The sequence below is a fragment of the Leptosomus discolor genome, chromosome 5 (genome assembly GCF_034619465.1).
Source record: "Leptosomus discolor isolate bLepDis1 chromosome 5, bLepDis1.hap2, whole genome shotgun sequence".
In the NCBI taxonomy this organism is placed as follows: domain Eukaryota; kingdom Metazoa; phylum Chordata; class Aves; order Leptosomiformes; family Leptosomidae; genus Leptosomus; species Leptosomus discolor.
In genome coordinates this window covers 77,975,642-78,001,078 of record NC_141395.1, presented here as the reverse complement: position 1 = coordinate 78,001,078, position 25,437 = coordinate 77,975,642, and the positions used below count along the sequence as shown (strand labels likewise).

At 42.9% G+C, this 25,437-nt stretch overlaps 1 protein-coding gene across 2 annotated transcripts in view; it reads left to right on the top strand.

Moving 5' to 3' along the window:
* CCN4 (cellular communication network factor 4) overlaps positions 1 to 24,428 on the top strand; it is a 31,740-nt gene extending 7,312 nt beyond the window's left edge. Inside the window, exons 2-5 of one of the 2 annotated variants that reach the window (XM_086465635.1) lie at positions 17,445 to 17,724; positions 21,399 to 21,656; positions 23,442 to 23,635; positions 24,129 to 24,428. In XM_086465635.1, the coding sequence (XP_086321761.1) occupies positions 17,445 to 17,724; positions 21,399 to 21,656; positions 23,442 to 23,635; positions 24,129 to 24,428 (1,032 nt within the window). The remainder of the gene's footprint in view (positions 1 to 17,444; positions 17,725 to 21,398; positions 21,657 to 23,441; positions 23,636 to 24,128) is intronic. The other variant, XM_086465633.1, reaches the window with a different exon arrangement.
* Positions 24,429 to 25,437: the final 1,009 nt, after the last annotated feature.

Genomic DNA, 25,437 nt, shown 5'->3' with positions numbered 1-25,437 from the left:
ATGTACTTGGCTGCCTGCAGGCTCCTAATTCCCTGGTTTTAGAGTAACAGCTGGGTCGTTTTAGCTGTTTAGCAAGGAAGGACCAAACCACAAGAACTGCAGCCAGTGCTGAAAAATCTGCAAGTGGATTACACCATAAAACTCTTTGGTTACGTTTTTATGAGGAAAAAAAGTGTGGAAAATTAATTAGGAAAATATCCAGGTTCCATTAACTAGTTTGGCCATTTAGCAGGTGATTTATTCGTAAGCGCTGCTGGCAGTAGTGCCTTCTGGATCTTGGTCTTGGAGGACCAGGTCATACCCACAGCATCTGTGTGTGGGCTGACATACACTGATGCAAGAGAACGAGGACAAGTTTATTTGGCTTCTTTCTGTGAGTTTTTCTTCTACATTTGACCCTAGGTATTGCAATTACTATAGTTAAATATATAATGACATCGCTGCTATTTAACAGAGAAGTTCATTTATGGAGATCATTCACTATTAATTTTCACTGTTTTATTACAGTGCCAAGTTCACATTTTTAAAATTACATTTAAAAAAATACATACAGGTCAGGGAAGCTGCAACATGATGTCTATGAGGCAGTGGATTTCTGGGGGTCACTTGACTTATTTTTCTGTATTTTACATCAAAACCTGTACTAAGCTTCCTCAGTGCACTGGGGTTCCCCAAAGAGGTGGTCGTGTGATTGTGCTCGTGGCAGGCTGGTGAATTCCTCGCCTGACAAAGCCGCCTGGGTGTGGGTGAGCTCCTGAGCTTCTGGCAGAATGATGCATTATGTTCCTGGTTTCAGGCTCAGATAAGATGCTTCTGCTTTTTTTAGATGACATGCTTAATTCTGTGTGATTTACATACCCAAATATATTATACAAATACCCAAATATATTATACAAATACCCAAATACACAAGTATTATACAAATACCCCAACCCCCCTGTATTTTTATGTTTTGTGTCAGTTATTCCATACATATCATACAGGCAGTCCGTTTGCACTCAAGGAGATGTTTGTGCCATATTTTTGACTGTGTCACGTCCCCCCCTCCAGCAATATTAAAGTGCTTTCTAGAGTATCATCTGGGAGGCTGGAGTATTTAATTAGAGGAATAAATTAATATTATGGCAGCACAGTTGAGATCCCTTTAATACCTCTGCATCCTCGATGATTGTACCATTTTATAGAAGAATAATTAAAAAATTGCATTTGGCTCATTCCCATGTGACTATATGACTATAAAGGTGTTGATCCTGGTTTTATTCTTCACCCTGTAAAACACAGGGGAAGCTTTCTTAGAAAAACTGCCTCTACAGCTGGAGCTGTGTGGGTATAAATATTTTGGCTTAACACCTCCCTCCCCATACACTTCCCAAATGCGGTTTTTCTGGCACAAATCATGTCTGTGAAGCAGCCTTGGCCCAAGGGGATGCTCGGAAGAAGCAGGGTGCTGTGTAGGGTGCTGGGGGAGGACCACAGCCTTGTCATTTGTGCACCAACACTGCCCTCGCGTGTCGGGGATTTCGGAGAGCAAACCTGTGCCTGCGGGTAGGATCTGCGCTCCTGCTTGGCACGCTGTGGGCTACGGGCAGCCAACACCAGTTATTTGGAGACAAGCAAAACTGTCAGTACTCATATAATTAGAAATTCATCTTTATCCTTCTGGAGACAAAGCACATAGCTGGTGTCCTCCTCTATGTATGAAAGCAGCAGTGTTAACTGTGTAAGGACTGAGATCTTCCCACTTTCCAGTTCTGGGCTGTTTAGGATGGGGAAGTGGTAACATTTCCATGATATGTTTTCTAGGAGGCATGTGGGTGCTAATGGGCCTGAATTCTAAACAACTTTCTCTTTGTGACCTGCCAAAGTGCTTCAGTGCCAGGGTGCAGGACTCCCTTTGTCAGTGGGTTGTGGTGGAGCTGCAGCGATACCCTGGCCAGAGCAAGGGGTTTTGTTTGGGGTTTGTTTGGTTGGTTTGGGGTTTTTAAATTTTATGCCATTCATGGTGTCAGCAGGTCTCTGGATGAGAAATGGGAATTTTGTCACCTGGTTGGTTGAGACCTGGGCCCCAGCAAGTATGACAGCTGCACGCCAGCAAGAATGAATCATGTGTGAAGGACACACTTCATCACTTTGCACAGATGCGTCAAGTTATAAACTGCTGATCACCACTAATCTGCTGGATTTGAAGGTGTTGGAGAGGTGAAAGTCTTGCCCTTTTGCAGGCACCAGGTGCATGTGATGGTTGAAAGATAAAACTCTAAGCAATTGACTTTGCTGAACTGACAGCATCTGAGAGTTGGCTCAGTGGAACAATTTCTTTTGCATCCAGTAAGAACTAAACAACTGATTTTATTAGCTGTGTGTAGGAGGAAGGATCATGGTATGGTTACGGTGTAGGAACAAGAAATCGAGCTGCTATTTTTGGCTCTGCCACAGACATCCTGTCTGCCTTTGGGACAGTCACTTCAACTCTTGCGCCCCAGATTAAAATAGGGTTATTCAATAATTTCATCCTTGTGAAAGGTGCTGCTTTCCACCACGGGCAATTCCTCCTAGAATTGTGACGTGCTCTGCTTGCTCATGCAAGCGCTGTGTGTGCATTCCCATCCAGAGAGCTGTTACCTCCGAGTATATCAGCCTTCACATTTACTGCTTGCACCAGCTATTTCAGGTTCATTCTCTGGCATCCTTTTTACCAAAGCCCTGAATTTCAGTTCTGTTTCCATTGACTTCAGGGGCAAGAGGATTAATTCTACAGCACGATATATAATTTTCCTGTACTAATAACTTCACTCCTTTTCTTTTTTCTTCACGAATTTGTGCCAGGAGGTGTTCTCGATTCCTTGCTTGTAGTTTCCACTGTATTTAATTCGAAAGCAACGGTTTTGTCCCCAAAGTCTTAGAAAAGCCAAGGGCAAATCTACCGGCCTCTCTCTTTTTTTCTTCCTTCCCCATTTGCAATGTGTCAGCTTTTGTTGGGGATGGGAGGGAAGGTACAGATGCTTTTTGGGGCTTCCTGTTGCATATTAAAACAGGATCTGGGTTTCAAGTGTGTCTGGAATAATGTTTGTAATGCAAAGCCCAGGCTGGCTTGAGAGCTGGCTCCGATCTCTTCTGAGCCCCCTCCTTCCCATCGCCTGAGTTTGCTCTTTTTGCTGTTTCTGGGCCAGCTCTTCAGGAACATCGTGTTCCCCTTGCTCAGGGACTCACCACCCCTTCCTCCTTTTTCACAGCATGTGGGACAAGATGCTGTCCGTAGCCATCACTCTGCTGACTGCTGTCCTGTAGCAGTTCTTGCTAAAAAGGCAAATGCCTCTTAGAAAAGTTGTTTGGATCAGCCCAACTCTCAAGCCTTGCATTGGGGACTTATATGGGTGGTCTTTTCTCCAGCCTTCCCTTGGCTGTCTCTCCCTGCAATCCTGCTGGCTCCCCATCCTTGATGCTCTGCTCAGCCACTTCCATGAGCAGCCCAAACGTGGGTAAGTGGACACCAAGTTGTTACCTTGTCAGCATCAAGGACACATTGCTTCCTGGGGCTACAGCATGAGGCTGGCCGAGGCAGTTAAACCTAGACTAGTGACCTAGGCGTCTGTGCATCCACAGCCTCAGGTGGTCTCCTCTCGATAGGGAGCTTCAGAGTAGGAGGTGGGCAAATGCCTGCTGCAAAACTGTGTTGCAATGCAATGGCTGTGTGAACTTACATTAGGGCTTAACCTTCTTTATTCAAGTCTTGCAAGCCAAATATTCCGGGCCAAGCCCTGCTGATTTTCAGAAAGGGAAAGTATTATGTTCCTAGCTGTGATCTAGCAGCCGAAAGAAGGATCCTTCCTTCCCATGCCAGATCTGTAGCGTTTTAAATGTAGCACTCCATGGAAATCCAGACCAACACAGATAAGACATAGAGAAATTGCCCATGACAAGGCAAGGAAACTTGGTGACTGTGAGAGAACATCAAGGTGAATATTTTGAATCTGAATTCAAGGCTTTCTTTAAAGAATGCTATCAAGTAGCCAAACTATTAAAAAAAAACTTCTCTTAAATTCTTAGCTGCAGAGAAGATCCCAGAGAATCTGCGGAGGGGAACTTCCTCATGAACCCCAGTTCAGTGCTGAAGAAGCACTGTTTTAGAGCAAAACCATTCTTTTATTCCTTTCTCACTAGTGTCAAATAAATCTATATGAGGTATTTGGATAGTAGTCATTCTGAATGATCTTAATGTTACGAATGTACCTGCTGCCTCCTAGCAGTCGCCCTGGCTTTTCAGCCTCTGCCTGTGGAAAGCCCCAATGCTTCTTCGTATCTTTTAATCTCATAATATTTTGTGGTCATCTCATTTCCTTTTAATGCTATTAAAGTTTAAAAGATGTACACTCCCTACAGTTTTCACTCATTTTTCGCCAAACTGCTACCTATATGGATTATCTGATGCTGTTAAGATCTACTGCATGAATTACTGAATTGGGTAATCACCTGAAAAAAAAACAGGATATGGATCTAAATCACTTTTAAAGATGAAAAATAAGAAAAAAAACATAGGAGGCTGAATGTAAAACCCAGTCATCCTCTTCTGAAAAGACACTAAAAAAGCAGGCAGTATCTGTTCCCTTCTGGTTTGGGGAGTTATTTGTTGTGAGCTCTGTGAATATGGGGTGTGAGTCCCTGGTCCCCAAGGGTCAGCCCTAAACTGCACTCAATCACAGTGCAGTCTGTAGCAGGCTTGAAATTATTAGTTGTTGGCTTACAAAATGAGTGTATTTGGGGAAAAAAATGTTCCTTCTGACTCTTCACCAGTCTCTCTGTAAAAGGTTTGCTTGCTTGTGTTTCTGTGTTTTGTTTTTCCTAATAAAAGAGGCTGAGTAGGAAGGATACCGCAAGTGCCATGTGAGTAATAAAATTCACTTTTTTTCCCCCCTCACCTTCTAATAAAGCCAGATGCATTTTCTACCTTTTTCTACTGTTCTGATGTGCTAGAGGGGTTTCAGACAATGAATATTGTCTCAGGCTTACACAGCACATTAACAGACAGTTTCTGTGACAGAAACGGGGGGGTGTGTGTGAGAAATTACTATTAAAATGCTGAATTCAACTGTTTTCTTGGAAAGTTAATTGGAGCTTTGTGTAGGGTCAGGAACCTGAGACCAGATCCATGCCAGAGTTCTAATATATCTTTATTTTTCTCTACTTTTTATCTGGATCTAAATTGAAACCAATGAGACTCAGATACTCCTCTGAGACTGTGAGTTTGGCTGAAGAAATGGAGAAATAGGAAATCAAAATTATAACTTCATAGGGTTATTCAGCCAAGGAGAGTAGGGGAGAAAGAAGAAATTTAGCCTGGAGACCAGGCTAAATGTGTGTGGGGGGTGTATGTTGAGAGATGGACAGTAATGGGAGGTCTGGTCCACAGTGATTTGGCTGCTTCTGGCTCAGCTTGACCCTAGGGCCTGGCAGTCATCCTCAAGCCAGTAAATTCCCATTGTGTGAGACTTCCTTGAGCCTTGAATAGGCTTTATTTCTTCATGGTGGCCTGGAAAGTGGATGCTATTGCTGAAAAGCACCGTCCAGCTGCCAGCACACTGGAGCCTGCTTTCCCCTCTCTGTACTTTGTTGCTGCAGAACTTGCACAGTTGAGGTCTTTCTTTTTAATATTAAATCTCAACTCTTAATCTCCTTGGTAGATCTGAGGAAGAAAATTACAAGTTTAAAAAGTACTTCTGACTCCAAATTCCACCTTCCTGTTGATACAGCTGTATGTTTCCTACTGGATGGCTCAGTAAACAGACAGTTTAACCCTTCAAATCTTGTAGTTGTGTTGCTTCAGCATCACCCGCTTCTGTCTTTAACGCAAATTTCCCCTCTTGTCTCTGTCCAGAGCAGCCTTTTTTTTTTCCCTTCTTATTTTTTGCACATCCCCACACATTTCACATCCTGTTGTGGTTTAACACTTTATTCAGAAAGAACAGGATTTCCTCTTGCTTTTAGTGAAAACACTTCTCTCCTTTGCAACCCCCACTTTCTGGTGTTGTGTTCATGGAGAAGAAAGTAATTATACCTTCTAAGTTTGATTGATGATAGTTAAAATTCAATCAATAAATTCCTTGGCAAGGGCATCAGCAGAAGACCAGCGTATGAAAATACTGTAAACAAAATTTTTATTGCATGAGATGAGAAAGTGTCTACTGGACTTCAGCTTGGGATATATCGCATGCCAAGGGTGTTTCAGCCCTTCATATGAGGAAAAAATCTTCACCACATCTGTGTCTGTTTTCATTCCAGTGTTGTAGGTCTATTTAATCGATGGCATTGATGGGGACCTGGCTGCATCTGGCTGTGACATCTCTGCCAATGGTGTGGAGCTACAAGTATATCCCGGCTGAGGAATATGCTGGTGGTCAGATAATTGTTCCTCTTATGTGAACAAAATGGAGAAACCTTGTCTTGTTGCTGAAGTAGATGGGTTGAAGGTGCTCAGCTGTGGTGTCCCCCTGCATTTGAATTCCTCCAGACACCACTGAAAGTCATATTCAGCAAAATTTATACGCTACAAGGTGAATACTGATTTTTCAGTGGGTGAGTGGATAGAAATGTGTTCTTCCTAGACACATCATCAGCATAGCCACGGGTCTATAGCCCTTTCAGCAGCTCTGGCTTTCCTACCTCTCCCTATCTATAGTGATATCTTCATCGAGGAACTCTCTTGAGGTCTCACTTGCCCTTATTCTCTGGCTGCCATCTCCCTTAACGGCAGCTGTGTGTTCCTTCATGGTTCGGGCAGCTCACAATCTTCAGAGTTTTTCTCGTTGCAAAAGAAGCATCACTACCCCTGTTCTGCAGACACACAGAGGCTGAAAGCTGAGTTCAGGTATCAAAGTCATGCCCTAGTCCTTTATCCAGAGTTTACCTTCTCTACTTTAGCAGCCCTGAAGTTAGGCATTTTATCTAGCACAGTTGTCATCTCTTGTGTAGTCAGTGCAATGATCTCCTTCCCTGCTGTCAGCAGAGGGGGACCTAGGGTTTGCATCACAGCTAGTTGCACAGAGAAGCTGAGAAGAGTGGGGTCTTTTACACATAATCTCACCAGTGCAGAAGGTCCCACTGATTTACCGAGTGTCTTGCAAACGTGGTAGCTGCTCACAAACAAATCTGAAATCTTTTACAACGCTGGACAGTGAGCTGGTGATTTTCTCTGGGACATTTTCGGAGCCGTTGTGCGTATGCATTTGATTGTCAGGGTTTGTTATTTTTTGACTAGCTTTAGATTAATTTGACCATGCAAATCATCTGTCTTGCATTAGCATCAATACTCTTTTAAGGCGTTCATATTTTAGTCACGCTGTTGTGCCTGCCGTTTATCCTTCGCAGTGACCATGAGGAGCTAACAAGATGCATCCATGTGCAATAACTGTGTAGCTATGTGGTCTGCTTTAGAAAAGAACTTCCCTTCTCTTAAGCAACTGCCATTAAAAGCAACCTGTTTACATTGGTCCCTTTTAGTAGTCTTGTTTGTAACTATGTCTGACTGCATTGGCACCTCCAGGTATCAATCAAAACTGATTTCCTCCCCCTCTCTTCCTCTCTCCAGCTGTGTTCCTAGATAAAGAAAAGTAATTATGTCTGGTGAGAGGGATTTTTCTTTCTTGTCTTTACTGGAGAAAAGCTGATCAGATATTCTCTTAGTTGTGTAAGAGTGAGTAGCTTCTACATTCACTGAGGAGAAAAAAGTTCTTATTCTGTCTTTAATGGGATGAACTGACCCTTAAATGGCTGTGTTCTCCACAAACTTCACACTCCTGATGGACTTGTCTGGAAAGTAACGTATTTTTTTCCTTTCTTAAGAAAGAAATGGAGGTTGGTTGGTTTGTTGGTTGGTTGGGCCTGTAGCTCAGGTGAAGTTAATGACAGCATTCAGAAAATTAATGGTTTTCCTTGTCTTATTAGATACCCTCTTTGGAATTGCTTCATTATTTTTTTTTTCATTTGACTGAAAGAGGCAATAGTGGTGTTTTCTAACGTGATCCCCAGAGAGATTAGAGTCTCCTATGAAGATTCATTTATCCCAGATTGTTGCCAGCTTTAAGGATTTAGTTGCCTAGTAGACAGCATTCATTTTATGGACTTCTGATGTCCTTTTGCATATCCCTTAGGCTCAGGTACTGTAAGGCATTGCACACCTGGCTACCACTGAGATTGAGCTGAGGAGCCGGGTAGGAATATCACTAGATCTGAGTTTCCCAAATGTCAAAGGATGCTTCATTCTACCATTCTCCTGTTGGTAGATTATAAACTATTGGGGCAGGCTTGTCTCTTGTAACAGATCATAAAAAACTCAGCAGAGGAGTGTCCTGGATCTGGTACATCCGATGATGAGTACATTGAGTGTACTCAATTTACAGTCTCCTCCTTTCTGCTTACAAAACCTGCACTCCAATTTACTTTAGGGTTTTGACTATCATCTAGAAAAGTCAATAAATTCCAGATTTGTTTACCGGTTTCTTCCATCTGCATAGATTTAGTCCTCATGATCTCCAATATCATCTGTGTGAAGGGTCTTTGTATACATGTTTTGGCAAGTAATGTCTCTGCTCCACATGTTGAGCTAGTAAATTCCTTCAGTTAGGCTGGGCTTGTTCCAGGGATTTGGGGCAGATAAGCTCAGCAAAGCTTGGGAAAAACAGGCCTCTAGCTAATCACCACACTCCTGTTAAATGATCTCACCATAGATTTGGCAAGGTCCTTTGTGCTGACGTCATTTTAACTTCTAACATGAACTTACAGCAATTCATCATTTCTGTAGCTTATGGGTCACCATGTTTCTGGCTTGCTGTACATGGGCACAGACTCCCTTCCAGCCATGTTCTATACATCTGAACTCATCCAGAGCTTGCAGCTACATTTCTATTGAATTTACTGGTTTCATTTAAAAGTCTTTAGTCTATTTTCATATGTGTGGTCTTGTTCTGTGGATTTTTGCTTTTTAAGTTAGAATAAAAAATACTCAGAAGTGCGTGCTTAGCATTCTGCTGCTTGCTGCTCTTTTTAGACACCAGGTATCACTGTTGAAAGTACTTCAGATTTCCTTTTCAGCACATTCTAAAACACAGTGACAAAACATCTAATTAAATCTGTCGGGGGGGATTATAAGATGCAGTTGTTTGACATTGGTACCCCGTGATATAGTTAAGAGCTTGATAGCTTTAGGAAGAAAGCAGATTAGGAAAATAATGTGCTCCCAGGGAATTCAATACTTCAGTTCCTTGAAGAAGTGATTTAAAGCAGCATCTGCTCTGTGCTGTGTATCATTTTATACTTCCCTTCAGATCCCTGAACCTGAAGTAGATTATTTGTATACACTTCTATTTGTGTGAATCAGATTATAGCACTCAGAGAAATGTAACGGGAATATTGTCTAGGATTTTGAAAGAGGCAGAAGGGACGTATATAATAGTGATGAAGGAAAACTCTTGGAAGTACCATAAGTCATGGTGCTCTTTAAGACCCACCACCAGTGTGACGAGATGCCCATAGAGTTTGATGGGGTAGGAGGTAGAAGATGTTCAGTTCCATTTTCCTCTTTGTGACAATATGGGCACTCTGCTTATTTCATGTTTGTGGTTTGCCCCTCACCCTGCCTTAATCATTTCATATGTCTTTAACTCGCAGGGAGGTTTTGTGGTTTGTCTCTTGACTGTGTGAGTCTCTTTTGCCTCTGCACCCTCATAACACTCATTCACTTCCCATATATCTCAGCACCCCTACGGTCCTGTTTTCAGAGGACCCTGATCCCTGGCACTTGTTCAGAACGTCAGTCCAACCTCTTGCTGTCTGGATGCAACCCGTCATCTTCAACTCCTGTTTCCCTTCCTTAATTTAAATTCTGCTGTTCCTAGCTCAGTAAGTTTTTAACACCGTAAATACTTCCTTTACCCCCTTGAGTTTTCTCCTGATCTCTACTATCTGCACACACAGAGCCAATTCACTTTAGCTGCTACAAGAGACTTTTGCCATTATTTTGTCTGGCAAAGGGTAAGGTAACATATATCATTTTAAGCCAGGTTCTAACTTTCTGCAGTCGAACTCTGAATTAGCTTCAGGTCCTCCTAGAGTGTGCAAAAGTATGGCATCTTCTGTTGGCCCTAAGGATGCTGCTGACCTGTTTGTCTTCCATCTGCATGCTCTAACAGACCTCATAAAATATGATTAAGCTACGGTTTCCAAAACATGCCATGCTTGGCACAAAACCAGACTTTCACGATGGGACTCTACCTGGAAACGCTGCTGTTTATTCAGACAAGTTGTAGGCTCCATCTGTTTTCTGCTTAACCACAGGGATGTAGCAGTGCAGTCTTACTGCTCATCTTTCATTGAGAGTCTTGAGGTGACCTTGATATAATGGCACAACACTATATTAAATGGCAGTTACATTTTTCGGATGAAGCCATGCATGCCATGTGTTCCAAAGGGGACATTAAAGTAGCAGCAGCTTCTCTTTCCTTCTATTATCTTGAAATCTTCCAGCCACAAACCCAGAATTCTGGTGGGTTTCCTGTTATCAGACAAAATAATAATTAGCAGCCAAAAAGCATTTTTGGCTGTGCTTGTGATATGAGAGGTGATGAACCTGCAAAATAGAATTATTTTGTCTGCATTAAATGCACCATTGAACAAAAAGATTAGTTTTTATTTCTCTGTGCCAGAACGAGACTTTAGTGGCACAACACAAGACTAGACTGATGAAGATACCTTGCTGGTCATTTGGGTTTATGGGCATATTCCACATGTGGTTTTGGCAAGGTAGGCATCTGCAGCCTGCCAGAAACGCTGGTTGTCAGTGCCCTCTGGAGGTCTTTAACCCAACAGCTGAGGATAGAGAATTCAGAGCCTCCCTGGGTGACCTGTCCCAGTGCTGCACTTCTCTTCTAGTGAAGAAGTTGCCTTCCTGGTGTTCAGATTAAACCTCCCCAACTACATTTTGTGACTGCTGCCCATCAGCAGACTCTCTGCTACCGTGGGGAAGAGTGGATGGATACAGATCACCCCTTAACGTCTTTGCCAGACAACCCAAGCCCAGCTCCCTCAGCATCTTGTTCTGGGTCATGGCCTTTAGGTCTCTGACCATCTTGGTTGCTGTCCTCTGGACTCCCAATTCCTCGATATCCCATTTAAAGTGAGGGTGAAAAACTGCAGTCCAGGAAGTCAATCAAACTACTGGGATCTTACGGAGACCGGATTTTTTTCCATACTCCATTTTAGCAAATTATTAAACACTGTCAAAATGAGAGCAAGGAACTAGCCTTAGTATGGATTTCAAGGAGGAAGACACTTCGACAGTTGGAAAATAAAATGATCATCTAGGAAGGGCAAAGCTAGGGGAAAATAGCAGTGGAAACTTGATATGGGAGGAAAATTGCTAAAGGAAATAGGGATGCATAACTTTGTCAGTTCATCAGCAGCTCTAGGGAAGTACAGATATTAGGTCAAGCAAACTTTCAGATTTGAGAATAACAATGGAATTTTAAAATTAAGAGATGTTTTAAGTCAAAATGCTCTGCATTGGAGCAGAAACAGGAAATTGTTGGTACTTGAAAGTGCAGATTTCTGTTTTATTTGAAAAAACCATGAAAACCAAGATGATTTTGAAAAATGCAATTAAATCTGTGCTATTCTTGCCATGGGAAAAAAAAAAAAAAAAAAACAAAAACCAACATAAGTAAGTGGAGCTTTTTAATTTTACTTACTTTACTTTTTTGCCCAGCTCGGGACAGAATGTCCCCAAGGGAGTAAGAGGGCAGAAGGAGTCTTCCTTTTGATTTCAAGGCCATGACTGAAAAATAGGAGATAAGCAAATGCAGAACATGAATAATTGCAAAGTAAAACCTCTGCCAAAACAGTCTGCTCTTGTCTGGGAGCTGGAACTGTGATACTGCTTTTGTTACCCAGCTTGTGGCTGATACGTCAACATCCTGTTCTGTGCAGTTTTAGGATGGTCTGTAACCCTATGACCTTGGGTGGCCCAAATGCACTTTCCACTTTCCTAAAATTGAAGCCCGTCTGCTTGTCCCTTCTGGAGACTTTTCTCAATGCTCCTCCAGATGTTCCCTGTTACTTTTCAAACTCTGGTTCAAGCTAGTTTCACTGGATGAGCTCATTAGCTGCACAAACCCAACATGTGCGGTGAAGACATTAAAATGTTCTTAGAGCACAGAAACTGTGCTGTTTAAAATCCCGATTAGTGGAGTCTGTGGTGGCAGTGTCAATTTGTTAACAACGTCCAGACATTTTTAGGTCACCCTATTCTAAGCGAGTTCTACACTTACTGGGAAAACACTTACGAAACATCAGGTTGCTTTCTAACAGGGAAGTTCTTCCTCTCTGAACACTCCACGGAAAAACGTGAAGAAAATGTTAGGCCACACTGTGTTTGCCAGTATAAGCAATATTTTGGCAAGGAGGTGAATGTATGTAATCTTTACTCTGTAATTGTCTAAACTGAGTTAGAAAAGACTATTCCAAACATCTGCCTGCATTCTTCCCACAGATACATTTCCAAAAATAAATTTACGGGAAGTAGATTGTTCATCACTCATAGATCTACAGAAATATTAATGGTTGACTCACTGTGAATATTCTATTTTCTTAGGCTGTTGAATGTTTTGCTTCATGCAGAACGTTCCTTTCTGCTCAGCCTACGGTGCACAGCAAGAATAAATCCAGCTGGCACCTGGTATCTGTAAAACTGTCTTATATTTTCTGGGTTCAGAGTCTGTTATTTTACAATATATTCTGGAGATTCCATGTCTAGGATCAATTTTAATGAGGTATCTAGAAGCTCACGCGTACCCTGGGGAAGCTGAGCCCCAAATAATCATATTTCGCTCTTACGGTTACATGTCCTGCAGAATCTGATTTATTTCTCTGTCCTGATACGAGCTCATTTGTCATTAGTATTACCTAGTTTACGAGCATTCATGGGGACTTAGGGATTTGTAACAAGAGCATAACAGTGAGGAAGTCCTGATGGTACTGTGATTACTGCTGATCTTGCTGTAAGAACTGGCTCTTTGTCGACCCATCTGGTTTTGGGTGTAATAATAATGCAAATATTCAGCAATATCAGCTGAAAAGTTCTAAATGAGCAAGATCAAGAGAAAAACTTCTACCTTGAGGGCCTGGTTTAAGCCCACTGATGTAAGCCAGGTCCTTGCTAATGTGCCCATCTCTCTGACACGCATTCTGTGTTGTTAACCTCTGTCTGTTCTGGGATGAAACTAAGCAATCTCTGTGCTTGCCCAGAAATGCAACTGAGGGATGGAAGGGTATGTGGCTTTATTTAATAGATTATTTAGATTTCATTTTGTCTTTTTGTTTTTAATTCTTTATTAAGCTCCAGACACTGTGTTCCGCTGGGAACTATGCTACATCAGGTTAGTATGAGGATGTTTGCAGCTCGGTGAATGTGGATGTGAGTCTCCCTGGGTGCCTTTTAAAATCATTTTGGTTAATGCGAACATCTAGAGTGGCACGTGGTGTTGGAGTTGGCTCTTACAGGCTTTTCTGCTTGTGCTGTCTAAATAGTTCAGCCAGTAGGTGGAACCAAGAGAAAGCAGATGTGTCATCTGGCAGCGAGACAGCACAAATGCACAACCCTTTCCTGGGACACCCATCCCTAAGTGTCCGCTTAAAGTTGTGTTTTTAACTTCAGTGTCACTATTTAGGACAGCCAAACTGCAAAATCTGGAGTTATTTCTAAACAGTGGCAGGCTGATGCTTTCAGGCCTTGGCGCATGAAATCCCACCAGTAAGGATGTTTGGGTCAGTCTGCAAATCAGCTGATTTAATCACATAGGAGTAAGCAGGACATTTTAATAAAGATTTCATCACTGACTGTTTTCTCTTGTGAATGTGTCAGAGATGGAGGACAGGGGATAATCCAGATGATGTCGTATCCCTCCGTCAATGACATCTGGCATTTGCTCAGAAAGGCGGTATCAGAAATGTAGGTTAAAAATACTCTTTTAATGTGTTCTACTGTGGGAAATTAAAAGAAGTCCACCCAATGGCATGTGCCCTGCAAAACACAGCCTGTGCAGCTAAGAATGAGCTCAAAAGTCCTTCCTTTAGAGCAAACTACCACCAAGGAGGAAACAACAGGTGATAAGGTGCTATGGTTTGAGCAGACATCTATCTGCCAACTTCTCGTAACTATTTCCCCAGCTCTGCCAATAGCCAGAGGAACTGAATTTAGAAGTCACCGACCTTTCTGGACTTTTTCCAATCAATAAACAGGAGAGAAAGAACATGGATAGCTTGTCCCTACCTTCACCCAGCTCCTTGCGATGAGAAAAATACTTGAAAGAAAAAGGCTTTAAGAGTAAGATCTTTCAGCACTGAAACAGCGAAATCAATATACCTGAATCTATTTTTAAACACCTATAAAAACTGGAAGCAAAGGAATATATTGCAATGCATCTAGGGCTTTGCTGCTTAAAATCAAAGCTGTAGGTTTCCTCTTGCATTATGTAAAAGTGTTCCTGTACATCTGGCTGGCTTGCGATTTGGACTGTATACACTAATTTCAACATTGTAGCTTGGTCTTTCCTGTTTTCAAAAGTAAAAGAAATTTACAATTACATTATTTTCCAACAAATCGAAAATAGACTTTGCCAGTAGGTGGAACATGCTTCTAAAGTGCTGCCATCCGTTTTGTATCTTTAAGACCTGGATAGTTAAACTCATGGCTATTAAAAATATTGAGTTTATGGCCACGGCAGGCAGTAAGATTTTTTTTTTTTTCCTCCTCTCCTCTTGCATCTGAAAGCAGAAATAAACTGGAAATTGTTGCTAGGAAAACACTATTCTCTGCAGATGCAAAAAGAAAGTAATTTTGGAGCTTGCCAAGCATAAATCAGGAGCGACTTTAATAGAGAGTTATCAGCCATGGCAGGATGAGAAAGGCTTCATCTTGATTTAGTGAGAATGGGCTTATACCTCCAAAAGCAGCAAAATTAAAGCTCATGAATAACTTGTGGTGGAATATTTTCTCCTTAGCATCCAAGCTAAAAAAATCTGCAGAACCCAAGATTGAAGAGTAATTACACAAAACAAGTTAATTGCTGATACCTGGAAAAGTTAATTTCCTATCAGGCACATTCTTTTACCTTTCTGACATTTTAAAATACCCTTGTCAAATCCCCACCACTGTGCTTTCTTGGTTTTTCTCTTCACTCTCATTTTGGATTTCTTACAAAACGGTTGTCCTCCTATACATTATATTGACCCTAAAGACATCTTTCCTGAAAGCCTAACTTACATGAGGGATTTTGTTTATTAGTTTGTTTGTTTCTAGTTAAGGATGGCCATTGATGAAGGGCATTACAGTGTGATTTGCTGTTGATAGCACCTGTGCAAATCTTTGTTTTTATTGTGGTATTTATAAAGCATTATTCATGATGTCTTAATCATTATACCTATTAATAAGAAAGTGTCTCTATCCCAAAATGTTCTGGAACATTGAAGTAGCAGAGCTGAATGAATTTTCCAAAAGGTTTTAGGTATTCCAATGATGACAGCTGACCATGGAAAAGGAAAAGCTAAGAATTTTACAAATCTACATAGTTTCTCCCATAGCAAAGCTCTGAGGGACTTCCCAGGGGAGAGGAGGAGGGCCTGGAAGCTGTACAGGTTGTGCACTTATTCTCTTGTCCAGTGGACAACAGTTTCCAAAGTTGGGTTTTGGCTGAGTGGCGATGGAGCCTAGAACGTGATGCTGCTTCCATCTCTCTGTAGCTTCCCTCTTTGTAAAATATGGGAGTCATAGTATTTTGACACCTGTCCACAACGATTATTTGAAGATGCTGATGTCGCTTACAGTAAGTGTCCTTCCTATGGCTTACTCAACCATACAACTGGACATTTCAGCTGGCGTGTCCAAGAACTGCAAGAGTTAGTCACCATAAGGACACTTGAAAACCTTCCTTGGCCAGCTTAGGCTCTAGATCTAGAGGAAGGGCTATTAAATAATTTACTCTAAATTCCTGCCTATCACAAGCCACTGAATGGCTTCCAGCTACCCAGTCCTTTACAAGAATTCAGCTTCAGCCCTTCGCATATTAACTAAAACCATAGGACCAGCAGGGCTCCTCTTTGCTACATGTGTTGATCCGCAGACACTTTCATATCTACATAGGGTAGAAGCTGTTTGCTCGCTCGTGATGACAATAGAAACAAGGGACTGTGAAGGGATTTACTTACAGGGCTGGGCCATGGCAATGGGCTCTTTTAATAGCTGTGTGACTTTTGTCTGTGTATCTGGACTTGATTGTTAAGCACTTTTTTCATGATCAGTAACAAAGTAAATAGGTTTATTGCATGTGAAGAGGTCTCTCTTCTCAAGTGACAGATTATTGCACCTACTCAAACGATCGTGAGTGGAATGAAAAATACTACTATTAAAAGGCCAGGGCTTTTCACTGATCTGAATGTTCCTCTTTTAACAACTTTGGCAGCATCAAAGAGCCTTAAAGTGGGAGTAAATTATATTGGTATGTTTTAGTTTAAACAGGAGTTTAAAGGTGATTTTAAGCTACATTTAAAGCCAACTGTTTGTAAAGGGGGCCTTAATGGAATTAGGAATTATGCCCAGAGCAAACACATTGCCTATTTGGCAGTGATTAGCAACGTGTTAACAATTTAGTGTTCTAAATACAGGGCAACTAATTACTAAGATACTTTAATACACTTTCAGATACCGTAGTAGCAGGTTTAGAAATATACTTTAATAAAATTTGAGTCTGCTAACAAGGAAGATGTGCAAGACAGTAAAAGGGCTTTGCAGATGTATCCTGATGAATAGCTCACCATTTGGGGATGTTTTTCCCCACAAAGCCTTGGGTTGAGGCATTTTCTTCGTGAAGAGGTGGTGAAAAGCCTGGTGTTTGAGACATTTGAAACTGTAAAGAGGATAAAACACTGGGGAATATATAGTACAGTTCAAGGTAGACAGGAGCAGATGGGATTGCCTTAGTAATTTCTAGACCTTGACTTTCCTTATATCAACTTTGTGGAGTTATACACTTATTCTTTGCAGCCCTTCTTCTTATGTGTCAGAGGGGCTTTGAGATGTTTCTACAGGGAGAGAGACCTCTGTTTAGAGAGGAGGGACCTCTGTTTAGAGGGGAGGAGTCTGGAAAAGGCTGAGTACCACCAGTCTGGGACTATGCAGTTCAGATGCTAGTCCAAGCTGCAGAGCATTTGCCCTCAGCTGGTATCGGAAGAGCTTTACAAGAAAGCAATGACTGCTCCTTTTCCATGGCTCTTTGACATCTATTCTTTGGTTTCCTTGTAGTCTCTTTAGACCTGAGGGGATTTTAATTGAGGACTATTCGCCACAGGTTTCACAGCCCCCTTTTCTCTGGAACGTTCTCCAAGATGTGTTTCTTTGTTTGTAGGCCATTGCCCAGACCTCCACCACCATGACCCCCACCGTCCCTGCCACGACAGAGGCCTACACGCGGACTCAGTACTGTAAGTGGCCGTGCGAGTGTCCGAAGTCCCCACCTCGGTGCTCGGTAGGCGTCAGCCTGGTCACAGACGGCTGCGACTGCTGCAAGACGTGTGCCAAGCAGCGTGGAGAAAGTTGCACTGAGGCCGACACCTGTGATTTCCACAGGGGCTTGTACTGTGACTACAGTGGAGACAGACCTAGGTACGAAATAGGAGTATGTGCACGTAAGTGATGTACATATATTTTTGGCTTAGATATACATTGGCAGCTCCCCTCAGCCTGAGCAATGGTTGAGATTTATCTCATTAGATACCTGGCTGTAGGCTCATCAGCTCCTCCATTCATCATCTTCCATTTCTTTATAGCTGTCTTCATTCTCAGGGCAGTTGGCTGGATGAGAAATGACATCTGAATTCTTGCTCTTTGAGTTGGCTGCAGCCAAGAGCAAGGAGCAACCAGCATTTGAAGGTCTTCAGACTTGCAAGTAGATGACTGTATTCCCCGTAACAGGAGGAGATGCTGTAGTGGGGTGGAGACAAAGGAAGGACAGGTATGCAGCTGGCTTTAAAGACAAGCAGTATGGTCACCTACATGAAAACCATGACATTAAGGAGATGCTTTTGGCCTATTCCCAATAGTGGATCCCTAGGAAGGATAGCACGTGGTATCCTGTCAAGAGGGTCAGGGGTGAGTTGTCTCTAGTCTTAGAATGGTTTTGGTCACATTGGCTGCCATGAGGCAGAAGGATTTCTTCCTGCCTGTCATAACAAACTCTTGGTGTGATAATTCATGTGACTGGAATGTTTTTATTCAAGAGGAAAAAGAAATGAGGTAGTGTTTTGTGTGTCAAGATATGTTCACTTGTTCTGAGATCCAGAACATGGGCCGAATCTGATCCACTCATAAATGATTGAAAATTATTACTCTGGGAATGATTAAAAGGAAAAGGATTATCAATATAACCATAGACATAGCTGATCATAAAGGACGCTGACTGTTTAGCAAGTTATTAGAACATATTGATCACATTTTTAGATTTACAAGCAGGAAAAAGCCATTTAGAAGGAGGGTCTTCTAGAGTGGAATATAACCATGAATGAGGTACTAACAGAAAATATAAAGGTGGAAGGGAACATGGAGGAGAGCTGATTGTGAGATGAATAGACAGAATAACAGATCCACAGGAAGGAGGAAAGATTACAAACAATGGGCTTCAATAAACTTAGAAAATCAGCAGAAGTTTCACAAGGGGCAAGCCTGAGGAGTAAAGAGGTTCAGGCAGCTCCTCACAGAAATGACTCTAGGAGTTGCTGTTCTTCAGCAGAAGAAGGGCGGGAAGTGTAGTAAGAAATGAACTTGGCTTTGCATTAGATCAGCCACAAAAAAACAAACATGCAAAAAATGCAGCATAATCAGATTTTTTTAGGATATGGGCAAAATAACAAGAGAATGTATGTGCAAGGACCTGTAAATTCAAACAGTGATTTTCAAGATTCAAAAAGATCCAAGGCTAAGAAACGTGGATATGAGATCATGCAAATGTGTTGTCTGGAATGTGTGGGGCATTCATGATAGGTCTGTAAGAACAGGTTAGACAAACAACTGTCATGAATGATATTGTTACAGCTGGCCTGGTGTTGGGAGAGGAAAACAAGCTGGACGTTGTCTCAAAGCTACCTCAGCCTTCCTAGGCCTCTTTAAAGGCCTTCACGTCGCTTCATATTTATTTATTTAAATGCTTGCTTTCTTAGTTGGGTATTTTTGGGGTTTTGTAGTCCTCCCATACATCACAGGCATCCACTATGCCTGTGGCAACAGCACTGTAATGTAGGATGATTGATCCCCAGCTTCCCCAGTGAGGACTGGAAGGATTCCCAATCTGCACTTATACATCCCTACTGCCACGACAATACATCCCCTTTTACATGATATTTATATATGGTGAGGGGCATTGTGGTGCGCACAGCTGAGGGGCATGAGAAGTAGGTCCTTCCATGGTTAGGAAGTGAAGCGACTTGTCTCTGGCTGCACAGAAAGCTGTGGTCTCCCCCCTGTGTTCAGCATCCAGGTAGATGCACATGACAGGATCAGCTGACATGTTCTTTCTCGCGCGCTGGGTCACGTATAAGCTGCATTACTCCACTCTGAGTACACCAGCTACCGCCCTGACCGCAGGGTGACTGGAGACAAGAGCAGGACTCCTGTGCTGGGTGTCGGGGACTAACTGCTGTGAGGAATTTGCTTTGCAGCTGGATGCCGAAAGATGGGTCTAGAGAACCCAGCGCATGTAGGACTACAGAAACCATATGATTTGTGAAAAATAGAGATCCTGAAAGAGGTAGGAACTAGTGTTGGGAAAGCGAATGTGGTGAAGCTGTGGGAAATTCAGGCTGTATCTGGACTGGCACGATGAGGTGTGTCCCAGGCTCTGATGACCTGGACATCAGACAGTAACCCGCTGGGTGTCACCCTAAGTCTCCTTTTGTTGTTGACTTTTCCCTCACTGAAGCAGAACCAGCAGGGTGCTGAGTACATGCCCAGGTGGGAAGGCCAGCATTGTGCATGTGGGGCCAGGAACACGGACGTGCTCACAAACTGTCTAATTTATATGCAGACTCAGCAAGGTTCTGCAGGAAGCCACTCAACAGCCCCTTTGTCTGTGTCTGGGGACGTTCTCATGATGAACCTCTTGATGTATGAGACCTGCAAAAGGACGAGTTAACACAGTCCAGGAGCGTTAGGCTGGTAGCAAAACACCAGGCAATACAGCCTTTTCTTCGACTGTCGTAATCCATGTGCCCACCTAGAAGTTTTACTGAATTCTGAGCTCCAGCTCCAGCACTGAGTAATGTCTCTTCAACACAAGGGCTGAAGCATTATCAAAATTGAAGCTGAGCACGAACTGGAGATCTGGATCTGCGCTTCAAATTCCCACGACTCTCATTTTTGTGCAGAAGAAGGGATTTGAGCTTGATGTTTTCATTCAGCCCATTCTAACAATAAGAAGACTTTGCAGAATTTTAATCCAGCATTTCAGTTTGTGTTGGCCCTGAAGCAACCACATTGCAGCTCAGTTTCTGACCAGACTCAAAACTTAAGCAACCTGTTCGGTGCGTGTGCACTGCCTCCATGTGACCAAAGAAGAAACTGAAGTTCGAATTTTCCATTAGAGGACTTCTGCCCCTTGTTTGGAATAACTGTCCATAACTTTGAAACAAAAAAGTTGATGTGATTATTGTTCACGGGCAATACAAAAGCTTGATTTTTTTTGTGATTATATTTTAAAATATACATGAAATACTAATTTTCATGGCTTTATAATGTATTGCTTTATTTTCCAATAAAACTGTTCTGTGACAAACTGGGCGCGATCTAGTTGCCTAAGTATAGGAATCCAGTGCCATTTCAGTGCTCCTTTGCTACCTTGGCTGTCCTCCCCCTTATGCTTCAGACAGGTACAGGTGTTGTCAAGAGCTGTGTTGTATTTGCAGCTCCATGTAGCCCTCTCATATGTCCCTGGAAACCTTAAATTTCACTCTGTTTTAGTTACTTGGATTGCTCCTACTGCAAGTAACTTTTACCAGCATGCCATCAAATGATTTTTAAGTGAGCATTCGTGGATAGATCTTGGTTTATTTTCTAACTTCTTTGTTCCATGAAACATTAAAAAATTCTCTTTTTTTTTTTTGCTGTGATTCAGAAGGAACAATTTCCTAGATGGTGTGACCACCTTTGGCTCAACATCGTGCTGAACACATCACCTTGCAGCACTGTCGTGTCTCCATGTTGGCTCCATTAGCCCAGGGAGCAGCTTGGTAAAGAAACATCAGTGCTGTTTGCTGCCAGCATTATTTTAACGGTGATCTGTGTGTCTTTCTCTCTTTTTCTTTCCTTTCAGAGATTGTTGGTGTAGGATGTGTCCTCAATGGAGTCAGGTATAACAATGGGGACACATTTCAGCCCAACTGCAAATACAACTGCACGTGCATTAACGGGGCTGTGGGCTGTATTCCCATGTGCACAAACTCACGTCCTCCCCTTGTCTGGTGCCCAAATCCAAAGCTGATTAAGATGGCAGGGAAATGCTGCGAGCAGTGGATTTGTGATGACTCCAAGAAAATCAGGAAGACATCTCCGCGCCACATTTCCTCGGCAGGTATGGTAGGGGTGGGGCAGACCTCTCCTTTCTCATCAGGCAACTGAAGTCAGGTTCTACAACCAAAGTATCACTTTGTACTGACAGACCTGGCAGGCATCCGGTCTTTGTGTGAACAAGGCACAGAGACTCCTATACAGCATACAGTGAAGGAGAGGACATGCAAACACCAGTGGTGTGCTTAAACTCCTTAGCAGCAATATTCATCAAACATGCTTCCGTGACAAAGCCCCCTTTGAAGCGCACATCTGCTGGGACTTGGAAGATGTCACAAGTCTTTCTTACTTTTTTTTTTTTTCTTTTTTTTCACTCTGGGCCCTCTGGAAAATAGAATGGGCTCAGTTTAATTTGGGACTGATGCTTTCTGTCTGGGTTATATTCCCTTAGTAGCATGATTTTAAAGCCTCTGTATCTTAGTAGTCCCAAACTTACACAGTACATCAAAAGCAGTTACTGTGGTGAAAGTTTCACTGCCGATTGGGCAAAACTGTGTTTGTGCTAGTATAGCTTGTAGCAGTTCTGGACTGATGACATTATTGAACTATTTTATGTATCACATAAGGCATCCTCTTTCCTCACACCCACATTCTTAGTGAGGATCATATAGCCCAGTGCACAGAGGTGGTATTATTTGCCTCAAACACAGTCCCAAATGTTTAAGACAGGCTCACCTTACCATGTGTCTTAAATTTATCCTCATAACACCCTGTGATGCAATGTAGTGACATTAGCCGCATTAGCTCCGTATTTTAGACTATCTCACAAAAGCAAAGCTCAAAGAGACATGGGATGCTTGTTGTAAACCAGGGGTTTAGTTCATTGATGGTAAGAGGTTTTTTCTCATCCTTGGTCTGTATTTTTGTTTGTAAAAACAAAGTCTTGGTCTCCATTTTGTGGGTCAAAACCACCAGAGTTTAGCCCTCACTTCTATCCCTGGTAGCTTTGAACCGTGAGGTAGGTCCAAATTCAAAACATCTACTAGTGAAATTGGCCTTATGTCTTCATGGCCTTTGTCCCAAAATGGGTATAACACAGCTTTCTTTGCCTGACTTTTTCTCTTATAAGCAGAACTCTTGGAGAAGTGAGACTAGCTTTTATCACTTTTAATATAATAATTAATATAATAATAAACATAATAGTGAGCAAGCTCAACGCATCAGAGTTTCGCCTGTGGGCTGTACTGTAAGCTGCAGACCAGTGGGGACTTTGGTCGAGGCTGTGAAGGAACCTGAACTGGGGTTGTCGGCTGCTTTCAAAACACAGCCCAATCTTTCTTCAAGTGGCTGCCGAGCTCCCTGCGAGCTATTCAAGCCACTCTTCCTCCCCATGAAAGGCTGTGGCTGCTTCCCAAGCCCCTCGGCCACCCAGCGAAGGCTGTCGACCACTTTCTGCGACAGGGAATCAATTGAATGGGCTCAGAAACAAACTTCGTGGTGAGATCACATCTCATCCCTTTTCTGCACCAGCTGGCGCAGGCTTCTGTAATTAAGTGTTTGTATTGTGGCAGCCCCTGGGGGTCCCAGACAAGGACCCCCTTGTGCGAGGCTGCGCAGGGAAATAAAGAAACGAGCCCTGGCCCCGCGCGCTCGCAGCACTGGAGGGTCTGACACAAGTAGGTCAGTAGCAAAGGGGGTGGGATGAGGAGGTTCACAGGAATGCTGAGCTACTTCGCTGTGATTTAACTATTTGGGTTAGTGGCCTGAATGTGTAATGAGCTGGGGAGAGGGTGTTTAACACGGAAAGCTGCCCCAGCTGAATAATGTGGGGTTAATCTGGTCTCTGCAGCGTACGAGGGAGAGGATGAAGCCTGGCAGAAGAACTGCATCGTTCACACCTCGCCTTGGAGTCCTTGCTCAAAGACCTGCGGGCTGGGCATCTCCACCAGGATTTCCAACGACAACGACCAGTGCCGGCTCCTGAAAGAAAGCCGCCTGTGCAACATGCGGCCCTGTGAGGTGGACATAACCAAGCACATTAAGGTGGGGACCGTTCCTTCACGCGCCCCTTGAGCTTTCCCTGGACGTGGAGTCAGCTTTTGTTTGGCAGCATTCAGGCCTCTGAAGGCTGCACTTCTACATGGACATACTGTGCTGCAGAAAGGTCAAAAATGTCCCTCTGCTTCCACATGCTGGGACGAAAACCTTCCTCTGAGAGCTTTAGTTCCAGCCAAAAGGTCCTTGCAAGGAAAGGCAAGCTCACTGCTGCTTTGGACAAACCTGTGACTCAGGAAACAGAAAAGCCGTGGTGCACAGCTGGTCATGGCTATGAACTGTATCTTGCAAGTATCCTACTTGCACCTTTTGGGTTCATATGTCTAGATGTATAAATCTGCCACGCCCTCTAGATTAAGGCTGTAAAAGTCTTCCTAATTGGCTTCAAACCCCTTTAAATATTGCAAAGGTTGTTTGTTTGTCCTACCTGTGCCAACAACGAATATTAACCTTTCTCTTTTTCCATTCTTCTCTGATTTAGCCTGGGAAGAAGTGCTTGGCTGTCTACAGGGCCAATGAACCAATGAACTACACCATCTCAGGATGCGTGAGCAAAAGTCCATATAGACCCAAATATTGTGGCGTCTGCACAGACAACAGGTGCTGCACACCCTACAAGTCCAAGACTATTGAAGTGATATTTCAGTGCCCAGATGGAACTGAGTTTTCCTGGAAAATCATGTGGATCAATGCTTGTTTTTGCAACCTGAACTGCAAGAATCCCAACGACATCTTTGCTGACTTGGCTCACTACCACGATTACTCTGAAATTGCTAATTAAATTGGCTGAATGCTGGAATTGACCCATTGCTCTGATTTTACAGAGGTTTTAAAATAAAAGGAGTATCTTCATCCACTGCCAATGTACAATTTGTTTTTTCCCTACTTAGGATGTTAAATCTCCTTGTTTGCCACGCTGTTTTTGGAAAGGCCTTGAACAAGCAGGATTTTCAACTCTTGTAGACCTCCACCCATTAGCAGCAGCCAGAAATTCCTCTATACACAGATTCCAGGACTTAAATGACAGTCCTGTTGTCACAGCCATTTATTAGGCCAGCAGTTTAATTGCTCAAAGGAAAGAATAGTATTCTAGTATGACAGCAAAAGTATGGCTGTCAGTAGCTTAGACATGAGATTCAGACATCATTACTGTCATTTCTTGTATAATGTGGTCTGAGCTGGAAAATAAGCATTGGCACATACGTTTTATTTTCAACATTAGACTTCAGTCTTTGGGGCAGCTGACCCTTAGGACTAGACTCTACTCTGTCACACCGTGATCAGTTGCAGAACTCCCCCTCTGCCATTTTCAGTCAGATCCTACCCCATGGTGAAGTTCATGGGAAAAGCCCAGAGACAAGAAGGTTTCTCCTGAAATCTTTGCGTGGTGAGTCCATCTCTTGCTGCACTAGGCTGGGTCAAAGAACCTCTGTGTCCTGCTCTCTTTGGACTTAACACAATCTCTTGGTGTTTCTTGTGCCAGGGACATTTTCTCTGCCTGCTCTGATCTTGAGCAACCTGAATGCTCTGAATCCAAAATGGCCACCCAAGAGCTCATATTTTCAGAATAGATCCTCTTATCCATGGATTATATATTGCTTCTAGGTCAGCTTTGCAGACCTGAATGATGAAGTGTAGAGCGTCAGACTCCACGTGCCCATTTATTCACATAGAACTGTTGTGGTCTGTGCCTGGGGACCACCACCTCCTCCTCCCTGTGGTGTTATCAACCCACAGGTCCTGCTTCCCACTGCCACCTTGCCACTGACACATACCTTTGTTTGACACAG